The sequence below is a fragment of the Vigna unguiculata genome, chromosome 2, assembly GCF_004118075.2.
Source record: "Vigna unguiculata cultivar IT97K-499-35 chromosome 2, ASM411807v1, whole genome shotgun sequence".
NCBI lineage: Eukaryota > Viridiplantae > Streptophyta > Magnoliopsida > Fabales > Fabaceae > Vigna > Vigna unguiculata.
In genome coordinates, this window is record NC_040280.1 from 28,365,622 (window position 1) to 28,386,306 (window position 20,685).

Below are 20,685 nucleotides of genomic sequence, written 5' to 3' on the forward strand. Positions count from 1 at the left end.
AAGAAGAGGAAGAAGGAGAAGATGAAGGAGAAAAATGAGAAAAAGAAGAAGAAAAAAAAAGAAAAAGACGACGGCGACAACAATGAATACGACGACGGCGAAGAAGAACAAAACGAAAAAAAAAATGAAAGGGAGAGGAAGAAGATGAACAATGCAAGTTACTTACCGATGGAATTTTAGGTAATTGACGAATTGTTTGATCTGCAATTACTGACGAAACATGATTTTTGTCGGTAAAATTTTACTGACAAGAGTTTTATTGAAAGATTTTTGACCGTTAATCCATCAATAATGTTGATTTAACGACAAATTGATTGTCGATAATTTCAGTTTTTTTTTGTAGTGATTTATTTATTGTTAAAATTTAAAAATAAAAATAATTTCTTATTTGAGAATGGGATGAAATCCAAATTCGCATAAAAATTAAGAAATTAAAATCATATTTAACGTTAAAAATAATATTATTATTAATTATATTAATAATAAAATTTATAATTTAATCACTCATATTTGACCAATTAAAATATTTTTTATTTAAACTAATCACTCATATTTTATTTTAATTTAATTATAATTACTCACATTTTATTTAGATTAATTTTATCAAATATTTTTTATTTTAAATGATAACTCATTTTATTTTAAATTAATTAAAACTAATTATATTTTATATTAAATTAATTTTAACCACAGGATAAAATTATAATCTAATTATTTTATCAATTTAAAATATTTTTTTATCTATAACATTCATCAAATACTCACAAAATTTTATAAATTTTTCTTTCATTTGTTATCACTTTTTTTGTTTTCTTTTCTTTAATCCAACCAATTTCACATTTTATCTTTTTTTTTTCTTCCATTTATTTACAACATTTCCCCTCATCAAGATCCAAACACCAAACACAACATCAGTGTGACATTGATAAATGTGTGTTTGATTTAACATCTTAAAGCTCAAATCTAATTTTACTTTAGATCGAAAGTTATAAATAATGTTTAATAATATTTTTTTTCTATTTCTTTGAGTCAAATGTAAGTTGCTTTCTAAGCAAAACCATACAAATTTTTCGTTAAATAATTTTTTTTATTTCATTCAACTCAACTTTTTTTTTTTAACAGGAACCCAAACACATCCAAGTAGTCGAGAAATATAAAAAAAAAAAACAAGATTTCTTGTCTCAGCTGAGTGACACGAAAGGTCATGTAGTCACATTTACTGGTTTGTCCAAAAGAAAATGTTCTTTTGATATCCAATAGAATCACATGACAACCACTTTTAGAGATAATATAGTAATTAAAAAAATGAATTTTTATTTATAAAATAGAACAATAAATGTAAAGTATATGTAAATTTATGGAATCATAGACAAACACCCATATTTTCATCCAACCCCTATCCTACGCTTATAAAATAGCATTTTTACTTTAAAATATAAAATAATTTAAATTAAATCACCTAGAAGAATAAAAATAATATGTCTTTAAGTGTCAAATAGAGATAGAAAACTAGAGAGGTATTTTTTTTCCAAAATGTGAAAATAGAGGAACCCTCGTCCCAAACTTGAGACTCTCATTATTCTAAGTCTAGGACTACGAACTAAAACATCCCAGCAAAGCCTCCAAAGACTACGAGGAGCAAAACATCACAAACGCAATCTCACCCATTTGAACTGTTTCGTCAAAGCTCTTCGCTCTTTTGAAGCTCTAATCTTGGGAGGCTGAAGTACTATTGGACCAGCTAAGTAAGCCTCCGACGAAAATGACGAGCACATCATTACAACCACTATACCTTGCCCATCTGAACTGTTCTTCAAAGCTCTTCTTTCATTCGGAGTTCAAACTTTAATAGACCAATGTACTATTCGATCAGACAAGTATCGATGAATGAGTTTAGGTTCTCTTTGCAGGGTTAAACTTACTTATCCTTTGGTTCGTCGGAAACTCAAACTTCAGTCAAGGACCGTTAGTGTTTTTTTTTTTATCATATGGTTTGATTATAATTAATTTAAGAGATTCTAATTATATATATATATATATATATATATATATATATATAAATCATTTGATACCACTTTTATCTTCAAAATTTAAGATAATGATATTATAGATCTTTATTTTTATATAGTATGATGTGGAGAGAATCCCACGTACAACAAATATCCTATTTTTCCTACCTTAACTATCAAATATCAACTCCGATTCGCCAATGATATTTTCATGATCATTTATCAGGTTAAAGAGATCAATTCTTTTAACTGTATATAAGGGAACCATGTTGGTACTTGCCTTATTTAAGAAGAGTACATGATTTTTAATTATTTTAAAATTTTCATTGTTGTATACTTTTTTTAATACATTCATTACACACACAATTTTCAACTTAACTAATATCAGAGACATAATAACTAAATAAATGAACAGGAAAATACGAGGACGCAAAGTGGGTGGAATAGGAATAGGTATAGAAATAGGATGGGTGTAACAGATAACCTTGTCTCATGGTACCGATGCACTTCTTACTCGACCCGCTATGGATGAACAACCCTTCAGAATTAAGTCCTCGAGTAGAGTAGAGATGAGATGAGAAGAGGGGCACGAAATACACATAGAGCATTAGTTTCGGGTTGTCCTGTATTGAAACAGAGATGAGATGAGAAGGGTCACGAAATACACATAGAGCATTAGTTTCAGATTGTCCTGTATTGACTCCGACATTTGAACGAAATCTGAAATCAGATACATGGGACCGTGACTTCCATAATCAAAAAATCAACGAGTTTGAATGATAAGTCGAAATGCAACATGTTAAAAATTAGAGTTTGGTTACCAGTTACATCCATGTAAACAGTTGTTGAACAAAAAAGACATACATTCTTCCTTAATTTCACGCTTTGGAAGATGTGAACCCTAATAGCAGTGCTTTGGAAGATATGAACCCTAGTAGCAGTGACACAGACAGGTTTCAAACCCTTGGTGTTAAGTTATCAATGAATTTCTAGCTCTAAATACCACACCCAAGTTCACACCACAGAATTGGATCAAATGACATAATGTGTATATATACAATAGATTACTTAAAAGCGACAAACTAATTTTATACGTGCTAGGTTAGGTGTTGGCACAATAACCTATATTTTCCCAACCGTTGATTCATTGTTCTTCAGTGCTCCGGATAACCTGGCATTATCTTAGGTGACTGTCCTAATCGAACATTTGAAGGGCCAGCTGAAGGGGGAGCTGAAAATTGTCTCATAACAGAACTTGCACTCGAAGCAGGAGGACTGCAAAGTTGGCTTGATTTTAAGGAATTACCGTTTGCAGAACCATTTGTATCCTCTGCCATGTGTTCAGGCTGTTGGTGGCTTCGCTGCAAGACATCAATATCCATTCCTTGTAAGACATTCTGATGATTGTGGGTACCACTGGGAAGCTGGGATTGCCAAAAAGCTGACTGTTGATTCAGCGTGGAATGACTTCCATGAGCATTGCTTTTACCTTCAGCCTCATCCTTCACTCTAGGCTGATGAACTAGGCCTGAGACCTCATTGGGTTTGCTAGGTTTAATATCTGTCAACTTTTCTGAGTCCAAAGAAGAAATAGCCTCTACAGCATCCGCCTTAGCTGTTGAAGTACGGCCAGAAGCAATAATCGTTGTGGGAAATGCCCTCTCTGGAGGAACAGCTGGGGTGTAATTAGAGGGAAGCAAATCATCCCAATTTTCCAATAGTTCCTTGTACACTTTACGGAGAGTGACTTCAGTAAGACCAGTCACCTTACAGATTTCTGCCTGGGTTTTGCGTTTGTCTTCAAGTTGGCAAGCCAAATATATAGCAGCAGCTGAGATGCTAATAGGATTCCTGCGAGTACAGAAGCATTTGTTGATCACGACCTCTCCAATGTGAGTAGCCAGTTCCTTAAAAAAATTGTAGGACTTGTTCTCAGAATTCTGTAATATATGCTACAGAATAAAATAATGCACCAAAATTGGTGCTTAGACAACAAAGTATATCCAAATGTTTACCAATGTAATGAATACACATCACCAATACCAAAAGTATATCCTGTCACGGACATAAATTCTTTATTCTGTCCGTGTAAAACAAAGTTTCAGTTTACAAAGAAAATAGCAACGAAAAAAATACTAGAAACTTGCAAATGCAAGAGCAGGAGAGATCGAGCAGTTATTTATTTTTATCATGGAAAAATTCAATGAATCTTTGTTTGTGGGCATAAATAAAACCTTTCAAGATTTCAAAACAAAATGACGTTGAGGCCATGAAATTTGAATGTGGTCGTTGATACCTGGGCAGATTTATTGAGCTGAAGAAGCGTGCAAAATCTTGGCATATGAACTGAAATGGAATTGCTGTTAATAGGTTGACTTAGCTGCAAAGCCTCTCCCAGTATCTTAATGTATTTTCCTATCTCCTTTTGCGGCACATTGGCTGCAATTGAAATTTCCTGCCATATCACTACACAAGCATCAATATTACTGATATCAAAATAAGTTCCATGTTTTGAGCCATCCAATATACAGTATTTGCCTACTGAAAGCAAACTCAAATGCTAGCTACTTTTTTTGAGTGCGATGACTCTTCCTTCACACATCCCTAAAAACGACCGACCGTTGATTTTCACTCTAGTAAATGCACGCGTTCATTCATCAGGAAAACACAAATTGAAATCAATCGTTGAAGAATACTAATTAGAAGAGAAAAAAGAAATGGAAAGTTAGCATAGCAGAAACGTAATGACCTGAAGGGTTCTGGGCTCTTGGGCCTCTCTGATGGCCTGAACAAGAGCGGCAGTAGCAAGCGCCTCCACACTGCGGTTTCTCAAACACGTGGCGGAGCAACAATCCCTGAACAACTGAAAAGCGTGGTCGGAAATGTCGCAGTCCAACCCTAGAATTGACGCCACATCGATAATCTGCATGTAGGCCCTCAGATTATCAACCACAACCGTTGACGAAGAAGAAGAGGAAGAGGAAGAGGAGGATTCCAGAGTGCGTTCAAGTTCGGCGAGGTGGCCGGAGAAAGAGAGGGAGGACTGAAGGTAAAGTGGGCTGGGCTCGAGGGACCACGTGGAGAAGGCAGTGATGAAGCCCGTGGGCTCGAAAGGGTCCTCGTCGTCGTTCTGATTGAGAGGGAGAGGGAGATCCGATGTAACCAGACACAGAGGGTTGTCTTGGGCGCGCATGTGGAACACGTGGTGAGGATGCGACTGTCGTTCCTCCATCACGCGCCCACAAGACGTGCACTCCGTGATCGAACGCCCGCCGGTCGTGGTCGCGCAGCGGCCCTGCGCCGCCGAGCAATACGGGCACTTCATTTTTCCTACTGTCTCTGAGTCTCGCCGCTTTTCTTTTCGCACCTTATTACTGCGATTCTCACCGACTCACCACCTTTCTTTTGCACACCGGCCAATCAATTGATCTCCTATATTTGAGTATTTTTAAATTAAACTTTTATTAACTTTTATTATTTAAAATATTTAATGTTTGACTTTTTTTAATTAGAATAACATGATTATTATTTTATATTTATTTGAAAAATAAAAAATGAAACAATTAAATAATTAAATTTTAAGTTGATGATAAAATTGAGTGTATTTAATTTATTTCTATTAAAAAAATAACAATGACCAAGGTGGTGATAGCAATGTCACCGTAATTAATAAAAAAAAAAATCAAATTACAACTTGTTTGAAAAATTTATAATTTTTTAGCACTCAATATTTTTATTCGTGACTCATTTTAAACATAACAAAATAATTTAATGAAAATTTAAATATAAAATTAAATATATTTTTAATTTTTAAATTTATAAGATTAAATATATTTATAATCTTTACATTTAATGTGATATTTGATTTTATTCGATTGTTGTTTTGTATTATAATCCTTTACATGAAAAATTAGAAAATGACTTGATCAAATTTTAAGTCTCTTAATATTTTTAATTAAATTTATTTTAAGAAGTTCCATTTTATTGAGTACCTAAAGTCTTCGTATTTTCCAATTGATTTTCAAATCGTCAATTGAAATAGTATGCTCATTTGATTTTGTAATCTCAAAACATTACAAACTTATATTATTTAAAAAGTAAAATTCTAAAACCTTAATTATCTTTATCAAATGTTATTATTACAAAAGAATCTTAAAATTAATGTAACATTATGGAATCCATTTAAAATAAAATAAGGCCTCATAAAAGCCTTATAAAACCTTTCTTATTGGAGATGTTATGTTTAAAAATATATATCATGTTGTGTACTAACCTCACTTGCTGTAGTCAAGAAAATTGATAAAACATCGAAGATTTATAATTTAGATGCTCAGTTGACTTTGTCTGTTCAAAAGTCGTCTTTCAATTTACCTCTCCTCACTTCGTGAAGACTGAATAAATTAGAAAGAACCACAGCCTAATAAAATACATGATTATCCCCGTTGATGGAAACGTGAAAATACGAGTGTGAATTCGTCTGTCACTATCTCTTCACAATCTTCTAGTAGCACTCCAGCATTTTTAAGTATAGGTCAGACGCTTGAATGCTCCACACACTAAAAACTAAGCACGCCTCGACAATGTTGCTTCTTTTCCTTTATCAGCTTGATCAAGGCTCTTGCTGAATTCTCGGGCACTCTGAAATGGTACAAAATGCACACATCAGGCTACGATGTATGCAATGGAATGACAACATTTGAATTTGGGAAAAGAGTAAGGTTTCACATATGAGTCAGACCAACAATATCTGTTGAAAAATACGACCACTATAAAACAAAAAATCAGCTCCTACATCTGTACAAGCAAGCTCTAATCTAATTCACTTATTTTCCCCAAAAAGTAAAGTAATATAAACTAGTCAAACCCTTAACAACAATGGTCAAATACCACAAGTAAGAAAGTATCAAGTAATTAATATCAAGATACCAGAATAATTAAGCAAGCTAATCTACATCTACATTAAAATTCAATTGTCAATCCCCTCTCTGCCTCTGCAAATGCTGTTTCTACCTTGAGTCACACGATGATCATATAACCTAAATTAGCTACCAACAGCAGAAAATAGAAAAATAAATCCCAAAGGAAGACCAATGAAGTAAAATGCAACACAAGAAAGCCAATAAACCAGCAATATCCTTTTTGTTAAGTACCCTATTACAGTGTCGTTGTCTTAATTGAATCTCCCAATTCAACAATCTAATTGAGAGCTACTTTTACTTCTTTCAATTATCCATCACCGATCCACTTTGGAAAAAAGGGGGAAAGCTCTCAATTAAAGAACATTGCAAGTTCGACTCAAACGAAGAATTTCTGTTAAACAAAGTAAATTTGCCATAGAGCCAGGATTTCCTTCTGAAAACATAAAATTGAGAAGTATTTTTGCATTTCAAACTAAACAAAATAACAAAGTATCTAACTACTCCATTTTTTCTTTTTATTTAATGTGGATGTGGGTTAAGGGATTGACATGGACCAATTGGTGGTGACAATTGACAAGTATAATAGTCATCACCTAATAGAAATAGATCAAAGGAATGATGAAAGGAACTTCAATAATGACCTTTTTCACCCTCTTTCGATTTCTCATGGATTTTGAAACTGATGCAATTAGGCCCCACAACATTTTCTGCTAATACAGCCCACTCATTTGCTAGCATGGAGTTGTATCACACCATCTCCATGTCAGCAAAGATATTGGCAAGAAAGTTTGCATCAGCCATTTTGCAGACATGGTACTAAGCATAATAATTCAGAGGTCACAGATCTAAGCAGTTAAAACCAAAATTGAACTTTGTCAAACACAAGAACCAAACATATAAAATCAAGATGTACGAACCCCTTAAACTCATAAGCTTATGTTTCAAATTGAAAATAAATTCAATAATGTAGCCAAAACCAATGTTGTTAAAATTGAGAGTACACTAAAATACTGGTGAGAGCAAGGGAGACACAGAGGTGGCACACACGGCAGACCAGGATCGCAGTTGCTTGTGAAATCAGAGGATAGTGCACCACGTGGATCCATTTGAGCAGTCAGTTCAAGTTAAAAACAACCATTTGTTTGCTAAAATCCTAAGCCAAGAAAAAAACCCAAATTGTAAAATGACCCTTTTCCCCTAGGGTGATTCCATTCACAAATCAAAATGTAACAAAAAAAAACTCTCACCGCACTCTCATCTTCGACAACACAACCATCACCATTGTCAACCATCACAGAACTGACATTGTTTTTTCTGACACTAGCTTCATCGTCATCAGCAATCGTAGCACTCACAATTATGATGTGATCATCTCCAACTCTCGCATCAACGCTGGCATTGCCTTCATCTTTGACACTGTTTCGTATTTTTTCTTCTTAAGTCTTTCTTCTGCTCTTGCTGCCATTTTGGAGAGTGTTCTGTTATGTTTAATTGTGTTATGCATTGGATCTTATTGTGAGTTATTTCTCATGTCTATATTATATCTAATTCATACACAGGTCAATAAATATAGTTTTTTGTATACTTGTAACTCATGAGTCGAGTTACAATTTTTTAGCCGCGCTCGGATCCTCTTACAATCCTTGAATTTGACAACTTTGGCCAAAACATCCAAGTCAAGAAAGACTCCTAAAAGGGTACTCAACCCAGTTCATCACAAAGAGCTATTCAAAAAATTTAATAGGAGTAAGACAATTATACTTCCATAAATTCTTAAAAGAGATTCAGATGAATAATGTGCGGCTTTTATGTGAAGAAACGAGATGGAATTAACTCAGCAGGGGCAGAAACAGGGGATGATCAGAAGGAACCATGGTCACTCTCAAATTTTTTAAGCTCACTATATTTACCATAAATATTGTGATCCCCATAAAATATGTGAAAAAATATTACTTTGTTCTTGCCTAAAGAAGTTCTGGCTCTATTCCTGGCTCACAGTATACAAAATAATACGCATGCAGCCATCAATGTGTTTTTATTGCTTGACAAGTCATACAAAGCACAAGCTTTGATAGATGTTTTTCATGCTTTGGTTACATTTTGATGTTTGTATTTTGTAATTCAATAAGAACTCTTCAAAAGAACTCATCCAATCCCAAACCATTATGAAGGGTTCAACAAACTCCACAGGTTTAAGATGTCCTATTAAATTTTTAGAATCTGCAGATGGATAATGTTGCAGTTTATATTAAGAGACAAGAAATTATTATCCCACAGGTTTAAAAATACACACCTGCTGCTAATATAATGAAATTACACTGCCTGAACAGGATGGGCAAAGCACGGGCTTTGTAGAGAGCATTTACACCGCTCTTGTTTATAGTTTGTCTTGTCTGTTGGAGAATACCCTTACCCTCTTTCTTGTACTTTTACTCTTCTCTCTCAAATAATCACACAAACCCAGATATCACAAATGCAAAAGCCTTATGAAAATAATGGAAAGACAGAAGGGCAGGAGGAGCATTGCTAATTTGTTAGGCGATAGTCTAACCAGACTGCTTAAAGGTAAAAGATGTTAGTAGATTATTGCAGCAATATTATATTATCCAACCAAAGCTCGAAATTAAGAGAATTTTAAATCCAATCAAGCGTGTCTATTTCACCATAATGGCATATATAGCACTGCTCAAGAAAGTTATCAATAACTTGTAACTTAAACCTCCTTAAACTGAATATCATATCATGCAAATCGTGGTTGTAATTTGTACAGAATATTTTTGTATCAAAACAGATAAATTATAACTGATCAGTCAGCATAACCGTAAGCACCACCATACATGAGTCCTAGAAGGAAAAAGATGCCGCTTAATAGGTGGATTCGTATGTCTTTCATTTCAAACTGTTCTTCACCTTTCCTTGGGCAAAATAAACAGCGTAAAAAGTACAGGAGATTTCCTACCCAAGAAATGCCTTACATAATCCTCAATCAATTTCCAAACAAAGTAAACTATCCTCACAAAATTCCCGTTTGCAAGAAAGCTAATGAATACAAACAGATCATAATAAACTTCTCAACAAGCATTTGTAGAGAAGAAAATAAAGAGTAAAATGAATCAAACTTCCGTGAGTTAAGTTATGTTCAAAAATGGAGACAGTTTTCCTGTCCCTTAACAATCACCACGAGTTGTGAATCTACACCTACTATAACTAAGTGAGCAAAAACAATACCCTATGACAAAACTGAACCCCTATCTAAAATAAAATTGGAGAGTGCTGAACGAGCAAAAAAGATGGAAGAAGAAGAAGAAGAAGAACGGACCGTAGATTGAACAGGAGGTGGATCAAAATGAATGGAGTGAACAGACATCTTAGCTATCTCGGTAATTGCAGCATCTCTGACCTCAGCCACATCATTCGTCAAATCCTCATAGGCAGCCTCGAAAGCCTCCTGCCAGAACCTCGGCAACCTGATCCTGCGACTGTTGGTGTAAACATCCCACATGTGCCTCACCACCTTCTCTCTCTCCTCCATTTCCTGGGCAAAACATCAAAACCACACCCATCACATTGCGCTGCACACCCTAATTCACTCACTTATAATAACAATAATAATACTAAGGCCAAAACAGACTCACGAGAACATCGAGATCGTCGTGGATGGGAGAATCCATATCGTTGGAAAGGGAATTCAGAGTGCCGGACCAACGCAGAGAGACGGTGCCGGTGAACATCGACCAAAACGCCAGAAGCAAAATTGCCGCTAATGCCCAAAACTTATACTTCCCTTTCCCAAACAAACCCGAATCCAATGGTTCCTTCTTCGCCACCGCGGTGGTGGTCGGAAGCCCCTCCTCGTCCTTCATTTCTCTCTCGATCTAATTAATTATTTGATGATGATAATAATAAGAATAATAATCCCTAACGTGAATTCAGGTAGTGTATGCGATAGTGTTTTTTCACACGAGACGCGACGCCACTACCTATTACGCTTCACCTTCATCGCTTTCGAACTCGATCGGATTTTCGAAGAGGGGAGAAAATGAGTGCGATTGGTAATGCGAATGGATGGTTTGTTTTATTTGTTTTTGTGTTTGTGATGAGATTTGGAGCGACCGTGTTGTTACTCAGATACACTGCGATGCGGTTGCGGTGCAATAATAAGAAAATGACGGATTTGGTGTTTCCTCCTACGGAAGGGACAATGCTACATCGTGTGGGCCACCACTTTTTATTACACTTGATTTCTTGACTTTGGTCGTAGATGATATCGGACAATCATCACCGTCCATTTCACGCAATTGCATTCCGCGTTTTAATGCCAATACTGGTATCCGTTATTGCTCCTTGTGGCAACCGACACCCGACGGCACCGTCTAATAATATATTCTTTAGGTGTCTCGTATTGAAATTGCAATTTAACATTTTTGATATTTGTCTTCTTGAATTACTAACAATAGATTAACAGGGTGACTATGAATTAGATTTTTAATGATTAATTTATTTTTATTTTATATCTAAATATTTAGATCAAATATTTTACCTAAATTTATTTTTTAATAAAACTGGTTTGACTTTTAGATCCAAATATTTTCATAAAGATTTAAATCTAAATTTAAATATTTAGATCAAGTTTAAAATTTAGAATCTATTTTTTATGAAACAAATTTAAATTGATTTTTTTGTTTTAAATTAAGGACTGACATAATTGAATTTAGTAGAATTATGGTCAAGGAATTTTAATATGGGACCGACTCGGCTGATTTTCAGTCGTGGCCAGTTCAGTCAAATATTGGTCGATGTCGACTTGGTCGAATTTGATCAAATTTTGGTTAGGGTTGACTTGACTAATGTGAACAAATTTGGGTCGTGACCGAGACTCAGTTGAATATGTCCATTTCAATCAAGCCTGACTCTGTAAAATTTGGCCACATACAACTGAATTTCGACCATGGACGACTTGGTCGAATACAACCAAATTTGGACCAGAGCCGAATCAGCAAAATTTGGTTGGGATCAACTTGACTGGATTTAGCTAAATTTCGGTTAGGGCGAATTATCCTAATACAACCAAATTTCGACCAAAGTCGACTCAGTCAAATATGGTCAAATTTGGACTAGGGCCTACTCAGCCAAATTTCAGTTGAGGTTGACTCAATTGAATTCGTCGGTCGTGGTCGACTGATTACATACGACCAAATTTTGGCCTAAGCCAACTCGACTCAATTTGGATTAGGGCTGACACGGCTAAATACAACAAAATTTCGTTCGCGACCAAATACAACTAAATTTTGTTTAGGACCGACTCGATCGAATACAGCCAAATTTGGGTCAAGGTCAAGTCGACCAAATTTTGATCAAGGTCGACTCGACTGGTTTCAATTGAATTTGGCTGAGGCCCACTCCACTAAATACAACCAAATTTCGGTCGTGACCGGTTGAACCGAAATAGTCAAGTTTCGTTCGGGGTTGACTCGGCCAAATTAGGGTCAGGCCGACTTGGCCAAACTTCCGCCAAGGTTGACTCGACTGAATGTCGACCAAAGCTGACTAGGCTGAATGCAACCAAATTTTGGTCGCGGCCGACTTGGTCGAATAATGCCATATTTTGTCCGAGGTCGACTTAGCCCAATGCGGTCAAATTTGGATTGCATCGACTCAGTTGATACGACCAAATTTAAGGTAGTCCATCTTCACTTTCATCCTAACTTAACTAAAATTTTAAATTGAATTTTTTGGATTATCTATATTTGAAAACCTGGATTTAGAAAATGAAAAATCAAATATAATAAAATGAATTTAAATGGATTTGATTTTTAATAAATTAAATCTGAAATAGATTGGATCAAAACAAATATAAATCGGATCAAGAAAATTGGATTTTTCGCCATCTTTTAATATCACTAAAATTTAATTTAATTATTTAAATAAAAATTATATCAAGTTTTCGTTAATGAAAATGTTTAATTAAAGTAATATGTTCATAAATTAAGCATTTGTGTGAGTAAGTAACTATTTTACTCTAATAATATGATTACAAAAATATATCTGAATAGAGAAATTTTTTTATTAAAGTAATAAAATAAAATATTATATATCATATAAAAATCGTTCAAATGACCATTAGACAAAATAAAAACGGAACTTTGCTGTAAAGATTTTATGTTTTTATATTATTTTTGTTTCCTTTGATTTAAAATCAAGAGATAATCATTCCTATTTATTAAATAATCAAATATTGAAATAATAAAATAGTAATTACAAATTTTTAGTTTCATTTTACCAATTAATTGATATTAATTTGCTAACAATTTAACTAGTTAATACATAGGTATGTTGAGATATACTGGTAAATCTAATTTGTATAGCTTACTCAATCTAGATTTCCTTTTTCTTCTCATGTTGATTTTAGAAATTGAAAAAAATATATATTCTTTTCCTCTAAAAAGCTACCTACACTACAAAGTATGATGGAAAATTTATTACATAAATAAATATAAATAGGTTTAATTACTCGTAAGGTACCCAGTTTGGGTCAAGGGTGTCAATTTGGTACCCAAATAATTTTAAGTGCATCAATCAGATCCATTTTCATTGACACCGTTAAAGTCATTAACGGTGACGAATGAAAAGAGACAGTTTACACAAATATTTGACACGTGGTATGGCAATAATTTCTGACGTGATATTTGGAATAAAAAATAGAAAAATTGTAAATGAATTAATTTTTTTTTTAATTTTGAAAGTGCTCTTATTTGAAGAAAGGAGAAAAGCTGAGTGAGAAGTGAGAAGCTGTCGAGTTCAGACGATTGGGGTTTCTACAATTCGAAGGGAAAATCAATATCTTGCCATTTCTTTTAGGCTTTCTGGCAGAGGAACTGTCGAGTTCATCATTGAGAAAGGAAATGGTTCAACATTTTCCCCAGTTGGTGGAAAGCAGAAAAATACAGCCACTATTTAGGTATAATTAACCCCGTAAGTTTTCCTTTGTAATTTTCCACTGGTTATTCATTTGGTGGGTTCATGTCTCTTAAAGGATCCACAAGAAGTAAGAACAGGTTCATTTTGAAGACTAAATCAAAATTGCAGTTTGATAAATGGAGCATGAATAATAGAAAATAACTATTAATAATTATGCAGTATAATTCCTGTTTTTAAGTGTTGGTACTTTACACGTCAAAGATTTTTAGATTGTTGATCTAGTGGAAACTAATACTCACACATTCCCATTCTCCAGGTGATGGATGGAGCCTACAATGGCACAAAACTCAACTCTATCAACCAAGCTATTCTCTCAGATAATGGAGGTGATAAGAACAGTGGTTACAGTGTTCCCTTGGAAATAATGCCCTTTGGACAATTTGAGCCCCTTTACAAAACAACATTAAGGGTGCAGGTATGTTCATAAAAAATCCATTACAATAACATAAAATAAAGTAAATATAAACTTTCAAAGCAATTATACTGCATCCACACCCACTGCATTGCATCCAGTTTACACCAAATCAAAAAATTTTGTTCAACTTACAGACCAATATTACATTCACCAAACCCAGAAAATATATAACCCCTGTTAAAAACTTAATCCTTTTTTCAGACACCATAACTGATTTTTTCAAGAGCATAGATTTTTATCCTTTGTCTTCCTATGGTTGCATCTCTTTCATTCCCATTATCTTCGTTGAACCACTTGAAATAATTGCATCCTTTAGATTCTTTATTGTCATCACTTTGCTGGTTACAAAAAATGAAACCCACAAATACCAGATTGGAAAACGCACAACCCTCACTGTGAGACATTGAAAAATTGATTGAAAAGCACCTCTTAAGCTATGAACCACACACCATGAAACCACCTCTTCAGGTATGAACCAGCAACCAGATGGAGAGGAAGAAGAAGATGATAAGGAACTATTAAAGAGTTAGGGCAAATTTACACTTCACCATTCATTAAATAACCCCTGCACACATAACACTGTACAATTAATTTTTTTACACATCTTCTTTCAATGACACGTATCCGTTACGTTATGCAGTTCCACATCACCACAATTTTAACGCCGTTTCTGACAATCTAACGGGATGCACCTGATTGATGCACTTAAAATTATTTGGGTACCAAATTGACACCTTTTTTTCACGGGGTACCAATTTGACACCCTTAAACCATATAAATAATATCCAATTTTTCAATCTGAGTATGAATATATATATATATATATATATATAAAAGAATCACCATGAGAATGTCTTGTGTGTCCAATCTTAGTGGTGAAATATCTAACTAAAAACACATATAGTGTCTTGTGTAATTTACCATTAATATAAATACAGCATTGCTAAAATATACAATATTTCTCTAAAACAAATGAAATAAAATTGTGGCAAAAAGCGGTTTGGTTTACAAAAATCACAAATGTTTTTTAATGTGCATATTTTTGAATTAGTACTCAAAAAATCTAATGAATCAGCATCAGCATCATGGTTGTCATTACAAAATATAAATATATTTTTTAGGGTATTACATATTATTACAAATGTATTTTGTATCTTTCTTAAGTTTGAGAGAGATAGAGAAAGCTTTGTTCAATGCCCAAACCCCATACATTAAGATCTACCAATTACAAAGCTTTTTGTATACGGCGAAGCATTTTATGTCTTTCCTAAGTTTGAAGGAGGTAGAAAGCTTTCAGCATTCAAACCCCAGACGTTAAAATCTACCTCTTCGATCTTCCATCTCTCTTCCAATTCTCTTTTATGGTTAGATGATTGTTCACCGTATCTGGAAACAGTAACTCGAGTCTTCCCACTGTGTGACACGTTTATCCCATCTACGTACCTGTAATCCTCAATCACTGATTCTAAACTTGTTTCCCAAAAAATGTCGTTGTCGTCTTTGGTTCTCATCGTGAGTAATCTTGAATCTTCGAACTGAACCAAGAGACCAGATCGCTGGCTAAAATAGCCCCATATTGTGTGATGGATGATCTCAAAGTTTGGTCCGCTTTGGGCATCACGAATTGCTGGACTTGTTTCCAATTTCAAGATGAAGCACTCTTCATCATTGATTATTTTCTCTCCTATGCATGCAGCGTCCAAAAATAAGTTAGCCGTTGCCCTTGGATCCAATCCCTAATAAACAAAAGCAATAACTTAATCATATCCAGAGCTCTCAATGTTTATTATTTCAACAACTACCAATAATAATCAATGATGTTTGGTAGTTAAAACATCATAGGATTAATGTACCTGAAGGAAACGACGTAGAGGTCTAGGAGCACCTCTTGAAACTGGTGTCTGCTGGTTAGAAGAATGGCGCCAAGAGACCTTGCCATTGCTACCGCAACAAACCTTGCACCCTGACACAAGAATCTCTAAACACCACAAATCGGGGTCCTTCTGCAACAAAACGAACCCTCCCATCTCTTCCGAGGTTTTCTTCACCTCAATGGTCTCACAGGTCTGGTGAAAATCTGACGCAGCAATCTTTATCTGCCCAAGAACACACATACTATCCACCGCATTCAATGCTGGCTGTCCTCCCGTTGCCGCTATATACTGTTGTACTATATACTTTGCCGTTGATGCTTCCTACACCACAATCAAATAAATCAACACACGAAAACCAAATCATAAACAAACAAATGCATGTAACATATACATCATATTCTGATCTGAGATTGATTGACACGTAAACACTGCATGCATGTCAGATCTTAAAATTTGATTAAGGAAAAAAAAGGTGCATGTTCTTACGATGGAACTATCTCTGACCGGACGACGGACGGAATGACCTAATTGGACCTGAAGAGGGATAAGAGGGGAGCCAACGAGGTAAAGCAGAAAGCGAAGCTCATTTAGGCGCGCTGAAACTGTGGGGGTGGACAATTTGTCTTCTGTTTGAGCCTTCATCCACGTTAACATGTTTTGCCACCGCAACGTTACGTTGCTTCCCATGGGTGTGAACATTTCTTCGGGTATTGGTATTTCGAGAACGGTCTCCAACCCATCTTCTCTATCGATGTTCGGACAAAGCCTCCTCAGGGATGACTTTGCAGCCGGCTGTTTCATCAGTTTATTATGTGTGTCGGTCTCTGTCGGTGTTTTAACGTGGGTGTTTGAGAGAGAGAGAGGGTGTACGAGGAATAAGTTGATTGTAGAGGTGAGAGGAGTAAGGAAAGAGAGAAAAAGGAAGAGGGTCAGAGTCAAAGGCTAAACACATTTGTATGTTGTTGTACCTGTGGTGGGGAAACACGAACCTATCTCGGGACCAGAATGAGAGGGTGTAGGTGCTCATTGGCCTAAGGCTATCCTTGCTTGTAGGAACACTGTGGCCACAAATTGTTCCTCATTTTTGTGCTCATTTTTGCGATGTGGAAAATGTTTATTCTACATCACTTACACTAAATGACAACTCATTTTAAAATATATTTTTAAGAAATTAATATTTTGTATTTATAAAAAAAAATAATAAAGAAACTAAAGATTAAAATAATAGATATAGAACGTACATAAAAATTTGTTGAATGTAAAAATAATAATATTTTTTTGTGATTCAAGTTTCTGTTTAAAGGTTTTTAATCCATAAATTTTTAAAATATTGTTTCTGTTTATCGAGCTCGAATTACATTTATATGAATTATAGTTATTCAACATTATTATTATTATTTTTCTAAGTCTTTAGTTCTGTATGAAATTTGGATTCATTTGTTTGGTTTTTTTAAGTTTGTTAATATTTTTAAAATATGCGAATGATCAATGATTTTGAAGTTTTAAAATATATTAATTTTTTTAATATACTAATATAATATATTTTTAATATTTAAAAAATAATACTAAAAAATTTAATAAAGAATCTAGACCAAGGCATCCTAATTCCCCGCAACACACAACGTTAATCGCTCTCTATCCTTTTTAATATTTTGCGTCAGAGTGTTTTTTATTTTGTTTTTCATTCAAAAGGGTTTTTTCAAGCACAGCCTATAAAAGAAAAATGTAGAAACATTGAAATGGTTAAACATTTCGAGATTCTTGAAGTATAAATTTCTAGAATATATATATATATATATATATATATATATATATATATATATATATATATATTAATTATATGTGTGTGAGAGAGATGAGTGATAACTGGCTCACGGATTCGTCTAATTATATTAATTAAGAGAAGTACTAAGGAAAGAACCTTTATCATTAAATAAAATTTATTGGAAATAATAAATTTAATGAACTAAATTTCTTATATTTAACAAATTTCCTCTCATATATAGTTTATAATTCTTAATAACTTCTATTTAATTATTTGAATCAAAGAATATGAACTAAATAGAATATTTTATTGCTACTGTAAATAACTTCTATTTAATTATTTGAATCAGAGAATATGAACTAAATAGAATATTTTATTGCTACTGTAAATAACTTCTATTTTATTTGAATCAGAGAATATGAACTAAACAGAATATTTTATTGCTACTGTAAATCAGATATACAGTATGTATAATCTGCTGATAAAAAATATACACACTTTTGTTCAAAAAAAAAATCTTATCTCAACTTAAACAACGAAATACTGGCTAAAAGAAGGTGGTTGGTTGAGGGACTTTACACTATTGGACAGAAGTGTAGCTCATGGTCACAATTGAAAGGAACAAACTTTAAGGACTTGTTTCAAATAATTTTTAATGCAGAGTTTTTGAGATGACATGCCCCTCCAAGACTTCACAGCAACAAGTTTGAAACACACACACTACGCATTCTGCTCCGGCTCGGTGGTTTCTGTAGTTGCAGCAGCAGCAGCAGCATTCCTTTCTGTCTTTTGGCCGAAAACCATCTCCATCTCTTCCAAGGCCTTGCCCTTGGTTTCGGGCAAGAAGAAGAAGAAGAACAACATGGCCAGAATAGATGTACCAGCGAACAAGAAAAAGGCACCCCCTATGGTGATTTTTTTATAGATCGAAATAAAACTCATGGAAATAGCAGCATTGGTGAGTCTGTTCACTGCAACTCCAATACTTGCTCCTTGTGCTCTCAACCTCAGAGGGAAAATCTCCGAGCCATACACCCATGTCACAGGTGCAAGTCCAAGATTGAAAAATGCAACATATACATAAGTACCCACCAAGCTAAGAACCAAGGCCCATGTCAGCTTCTCATGGGATTTATCCACCATTGTCAAGCTGAATCCCAACAAGCTAAGGCTAACAATCATTCCTCCAGTGCTTATAAACAAGAGGCGTCGTCTTCCAATTTTGTCAAGAAAAAAAGTGGCGACTATCAAGCAAGACACTTTTGTAACACCTATTCCAATGGTGGCTAGCAAAAGCTTGTCCTTACTGGTAACACCAGCTATCTTGAAGATTCTGTGACTGTATAACATAACAGCTTCAATTCCAGTTGCATGCTCGAAAAAGTGAATCCCCACTGCTGCAATCAGCATCCGTCGAACAGCATAAGAAGGCCTCAAAATCAGCTCTTTCCAAACCCCTTCACCACTGCTATTTCGAGACAGTTTAACCGTTTCCTCAGTGCAATTCTCGTCGATCCCAGCAGCACTCTTTATCTCCCGGAACCGAAGCTCAGCTTCTTCTTCACTGTCTGAAATTTTTACTAGAACTTTCTTTGCTTTTGCCAAATGGCCTTTCACCACCAACCACCTCGGAGACTCCGGCATTGCGAGAATTCCCACCGCCAAAGCAAGTGAAGGAGCTGCTGCAATACCAAGCATCAATCTCCATCCAAGCTTCAAAGGCAATTTCCCTAACAAGTAGTTTATGATGTAACCAAGTAAAATTCCAATGCCAATACAAAGCTCAGGTAGGGAGCTTAAAAAGCCTCGTGCTTCAGCAGAGGAGATTTCTCCTGAATAAATGGGTGCCATCAAAAGAGCAAAACCCACTCCAAGACCAGCAACACACCTTCCCGCCATTAAAATTGCATAGTTTGGTCCATATCCCATGAGTACTGAACCAACCAAGAAAAGGATGGATGCTAAGGAAATTGTGTAGCGTCTTCCAATGATATCAGCGGTCCTTCCTGCAACTAAAGACCCTACCAATGCACAAACGTTCAAGATGCCTGCAAGAAGTTCTTGTTGGGTGTCACTGATTCCTAGCTCCTCCCTTATGAATATCAGTGCTCCACTCATAACACCAGTGTCTAAAAGTCACGTCCATTTTTAACTCAGTCAGAAACACTATATATATTTTTTTACCAAAATAAGACAGTGTGTGATTTGTTAAAAGAATTGAGAAGGAAATGAATATACCATATCCAAATATGATGGATATCATGGAAGTGACCACCGAACATAATGTAGCATATCTTGAACCTTTGCGCTGTCGTCTACCTTGATTCATGATTGTGTTTCTTCAGTTATCGAGTAATGAATAATAATCGTGTTTCTTTGATCTCTTGCTTCTCACAATCACTTTGAGGACTGGCCAACCAAACAATGCAATGAAACCTGTTTAGATTAGATATAACGTCAGGGCTGATTCATCAACTTCTAATGAGAAGCTGAAGGTGTTGCTTTATGGTAAAGCAATGTAATAAACATATCATTAATCGAAAATACTAGGCTTTTTGATTTGTTTCCAAGTAATCATGAAATTTTAACCAGTTTATAAAATCCACACGGAAAAAAATGGAAAAAAAAAATTGTTTCCAAGTATTAATTATAACAATGGAAAAAAATCTTTTTTTTTTGGCATAAATAGAAAAACCACAAAAACAAATATTTTATTTATGATAAT

The 20,685-nt window shown here is 34.7% G+C and overlaps 4 protein-coding genes across 4 annotated transcripts; all 4 read right to left on the minus strand.

Moving 5' to 3' along the window:
- Window positions 1-2,786: 2,786 nt before the first annotated feature.
- LOC114174203 (plant-specific TFIIB-related protein 1) lies at window positions 2,787-5,421 on the minus strand. The gene is made up of 3 exons (XM_028058994.1): window positions 4,759-5,421; window positions 4,306-4,464; window positions 2,787-3,916 (listed from the first exon to the last, which is right to left on the minus strand). Exons 1-3 carry the CDS (start codon window positions 5,332-5,334, stop codon window positions 3,164-3,166), a joined length of 1,488 nt encoding a protein of 495 aa, XP_027914795.1. The 5' UTR covers window positions 5,335-5,421; the 3' UTR covers window positions 2,787-3,163.
- Window positions 5,422-6,291: 870 nt separating this feature from the next.
- On the minus strand, window positions 6,292-11,101 carry LOC114173501. Its single transcript, XM_028057950.1, has 3 exons — window positions 10,564-11,101; window positions 10,248-10,463; window positions 6,292-6,647 (listed from the first exon to the last, which is right to left on the minus strand). Exons 1-3 carry the CDS (start codon window positions 10,789-10,791, stop codon window positions 6,573-6,575), a joined length of 519 nt encoding a protein of 172 aa, XP_027913751.1. The 5' UTR covers window positions 10,792-11,101; the 3' UTR covers window positions 6,292-6,572.
- A 4,362-nt stretch (window positions 11,102-15,463) lies between these two features.
- Window positions 15,464-17,063, minus strand: LOC114173502. The gene is made up of 3 exons (XM_028057952.1): window positions 16,682-17,063; window positions 16,175-16,516; window positions 15,464-16,057 (listed from the first exon to the last, which is right to left on the minus strand). The coding sequence occupies exons 1-3, from the start codon at window positions 16,994-16,996 to the stop codon at window positions 15,578-15,580; spliced, it is 1,137 nt and encodes a 378-aa protein (XP_027913753.1). The 5' UTR covers window positions 16,997-17,063; the 3' UTR covers window positions 15,464-15,577.
- Window positions 17,064-18,680: 1,617 nt separating this feature from the next.
- Window positions 18,681-20,289, minus strand: LOC114174619 (probable polyol transporter 6). The gene is made up of 2 exons (XM_028059447.1): window positions 20,199-20,289; window positions 18,681-20,089 (listed from the first exon to the last, which is right to left on the minus strand). Exons 1-2 carry the CDS (start codon window positions 20,287-20,289, stop codon window positions 18,681-18,683), a joined length of 1,500 nt encoding a protein of 499 aa, XP_027915248.1.
- Window positions 20,290-20,685: the final 396 nt, after the last annotated feature.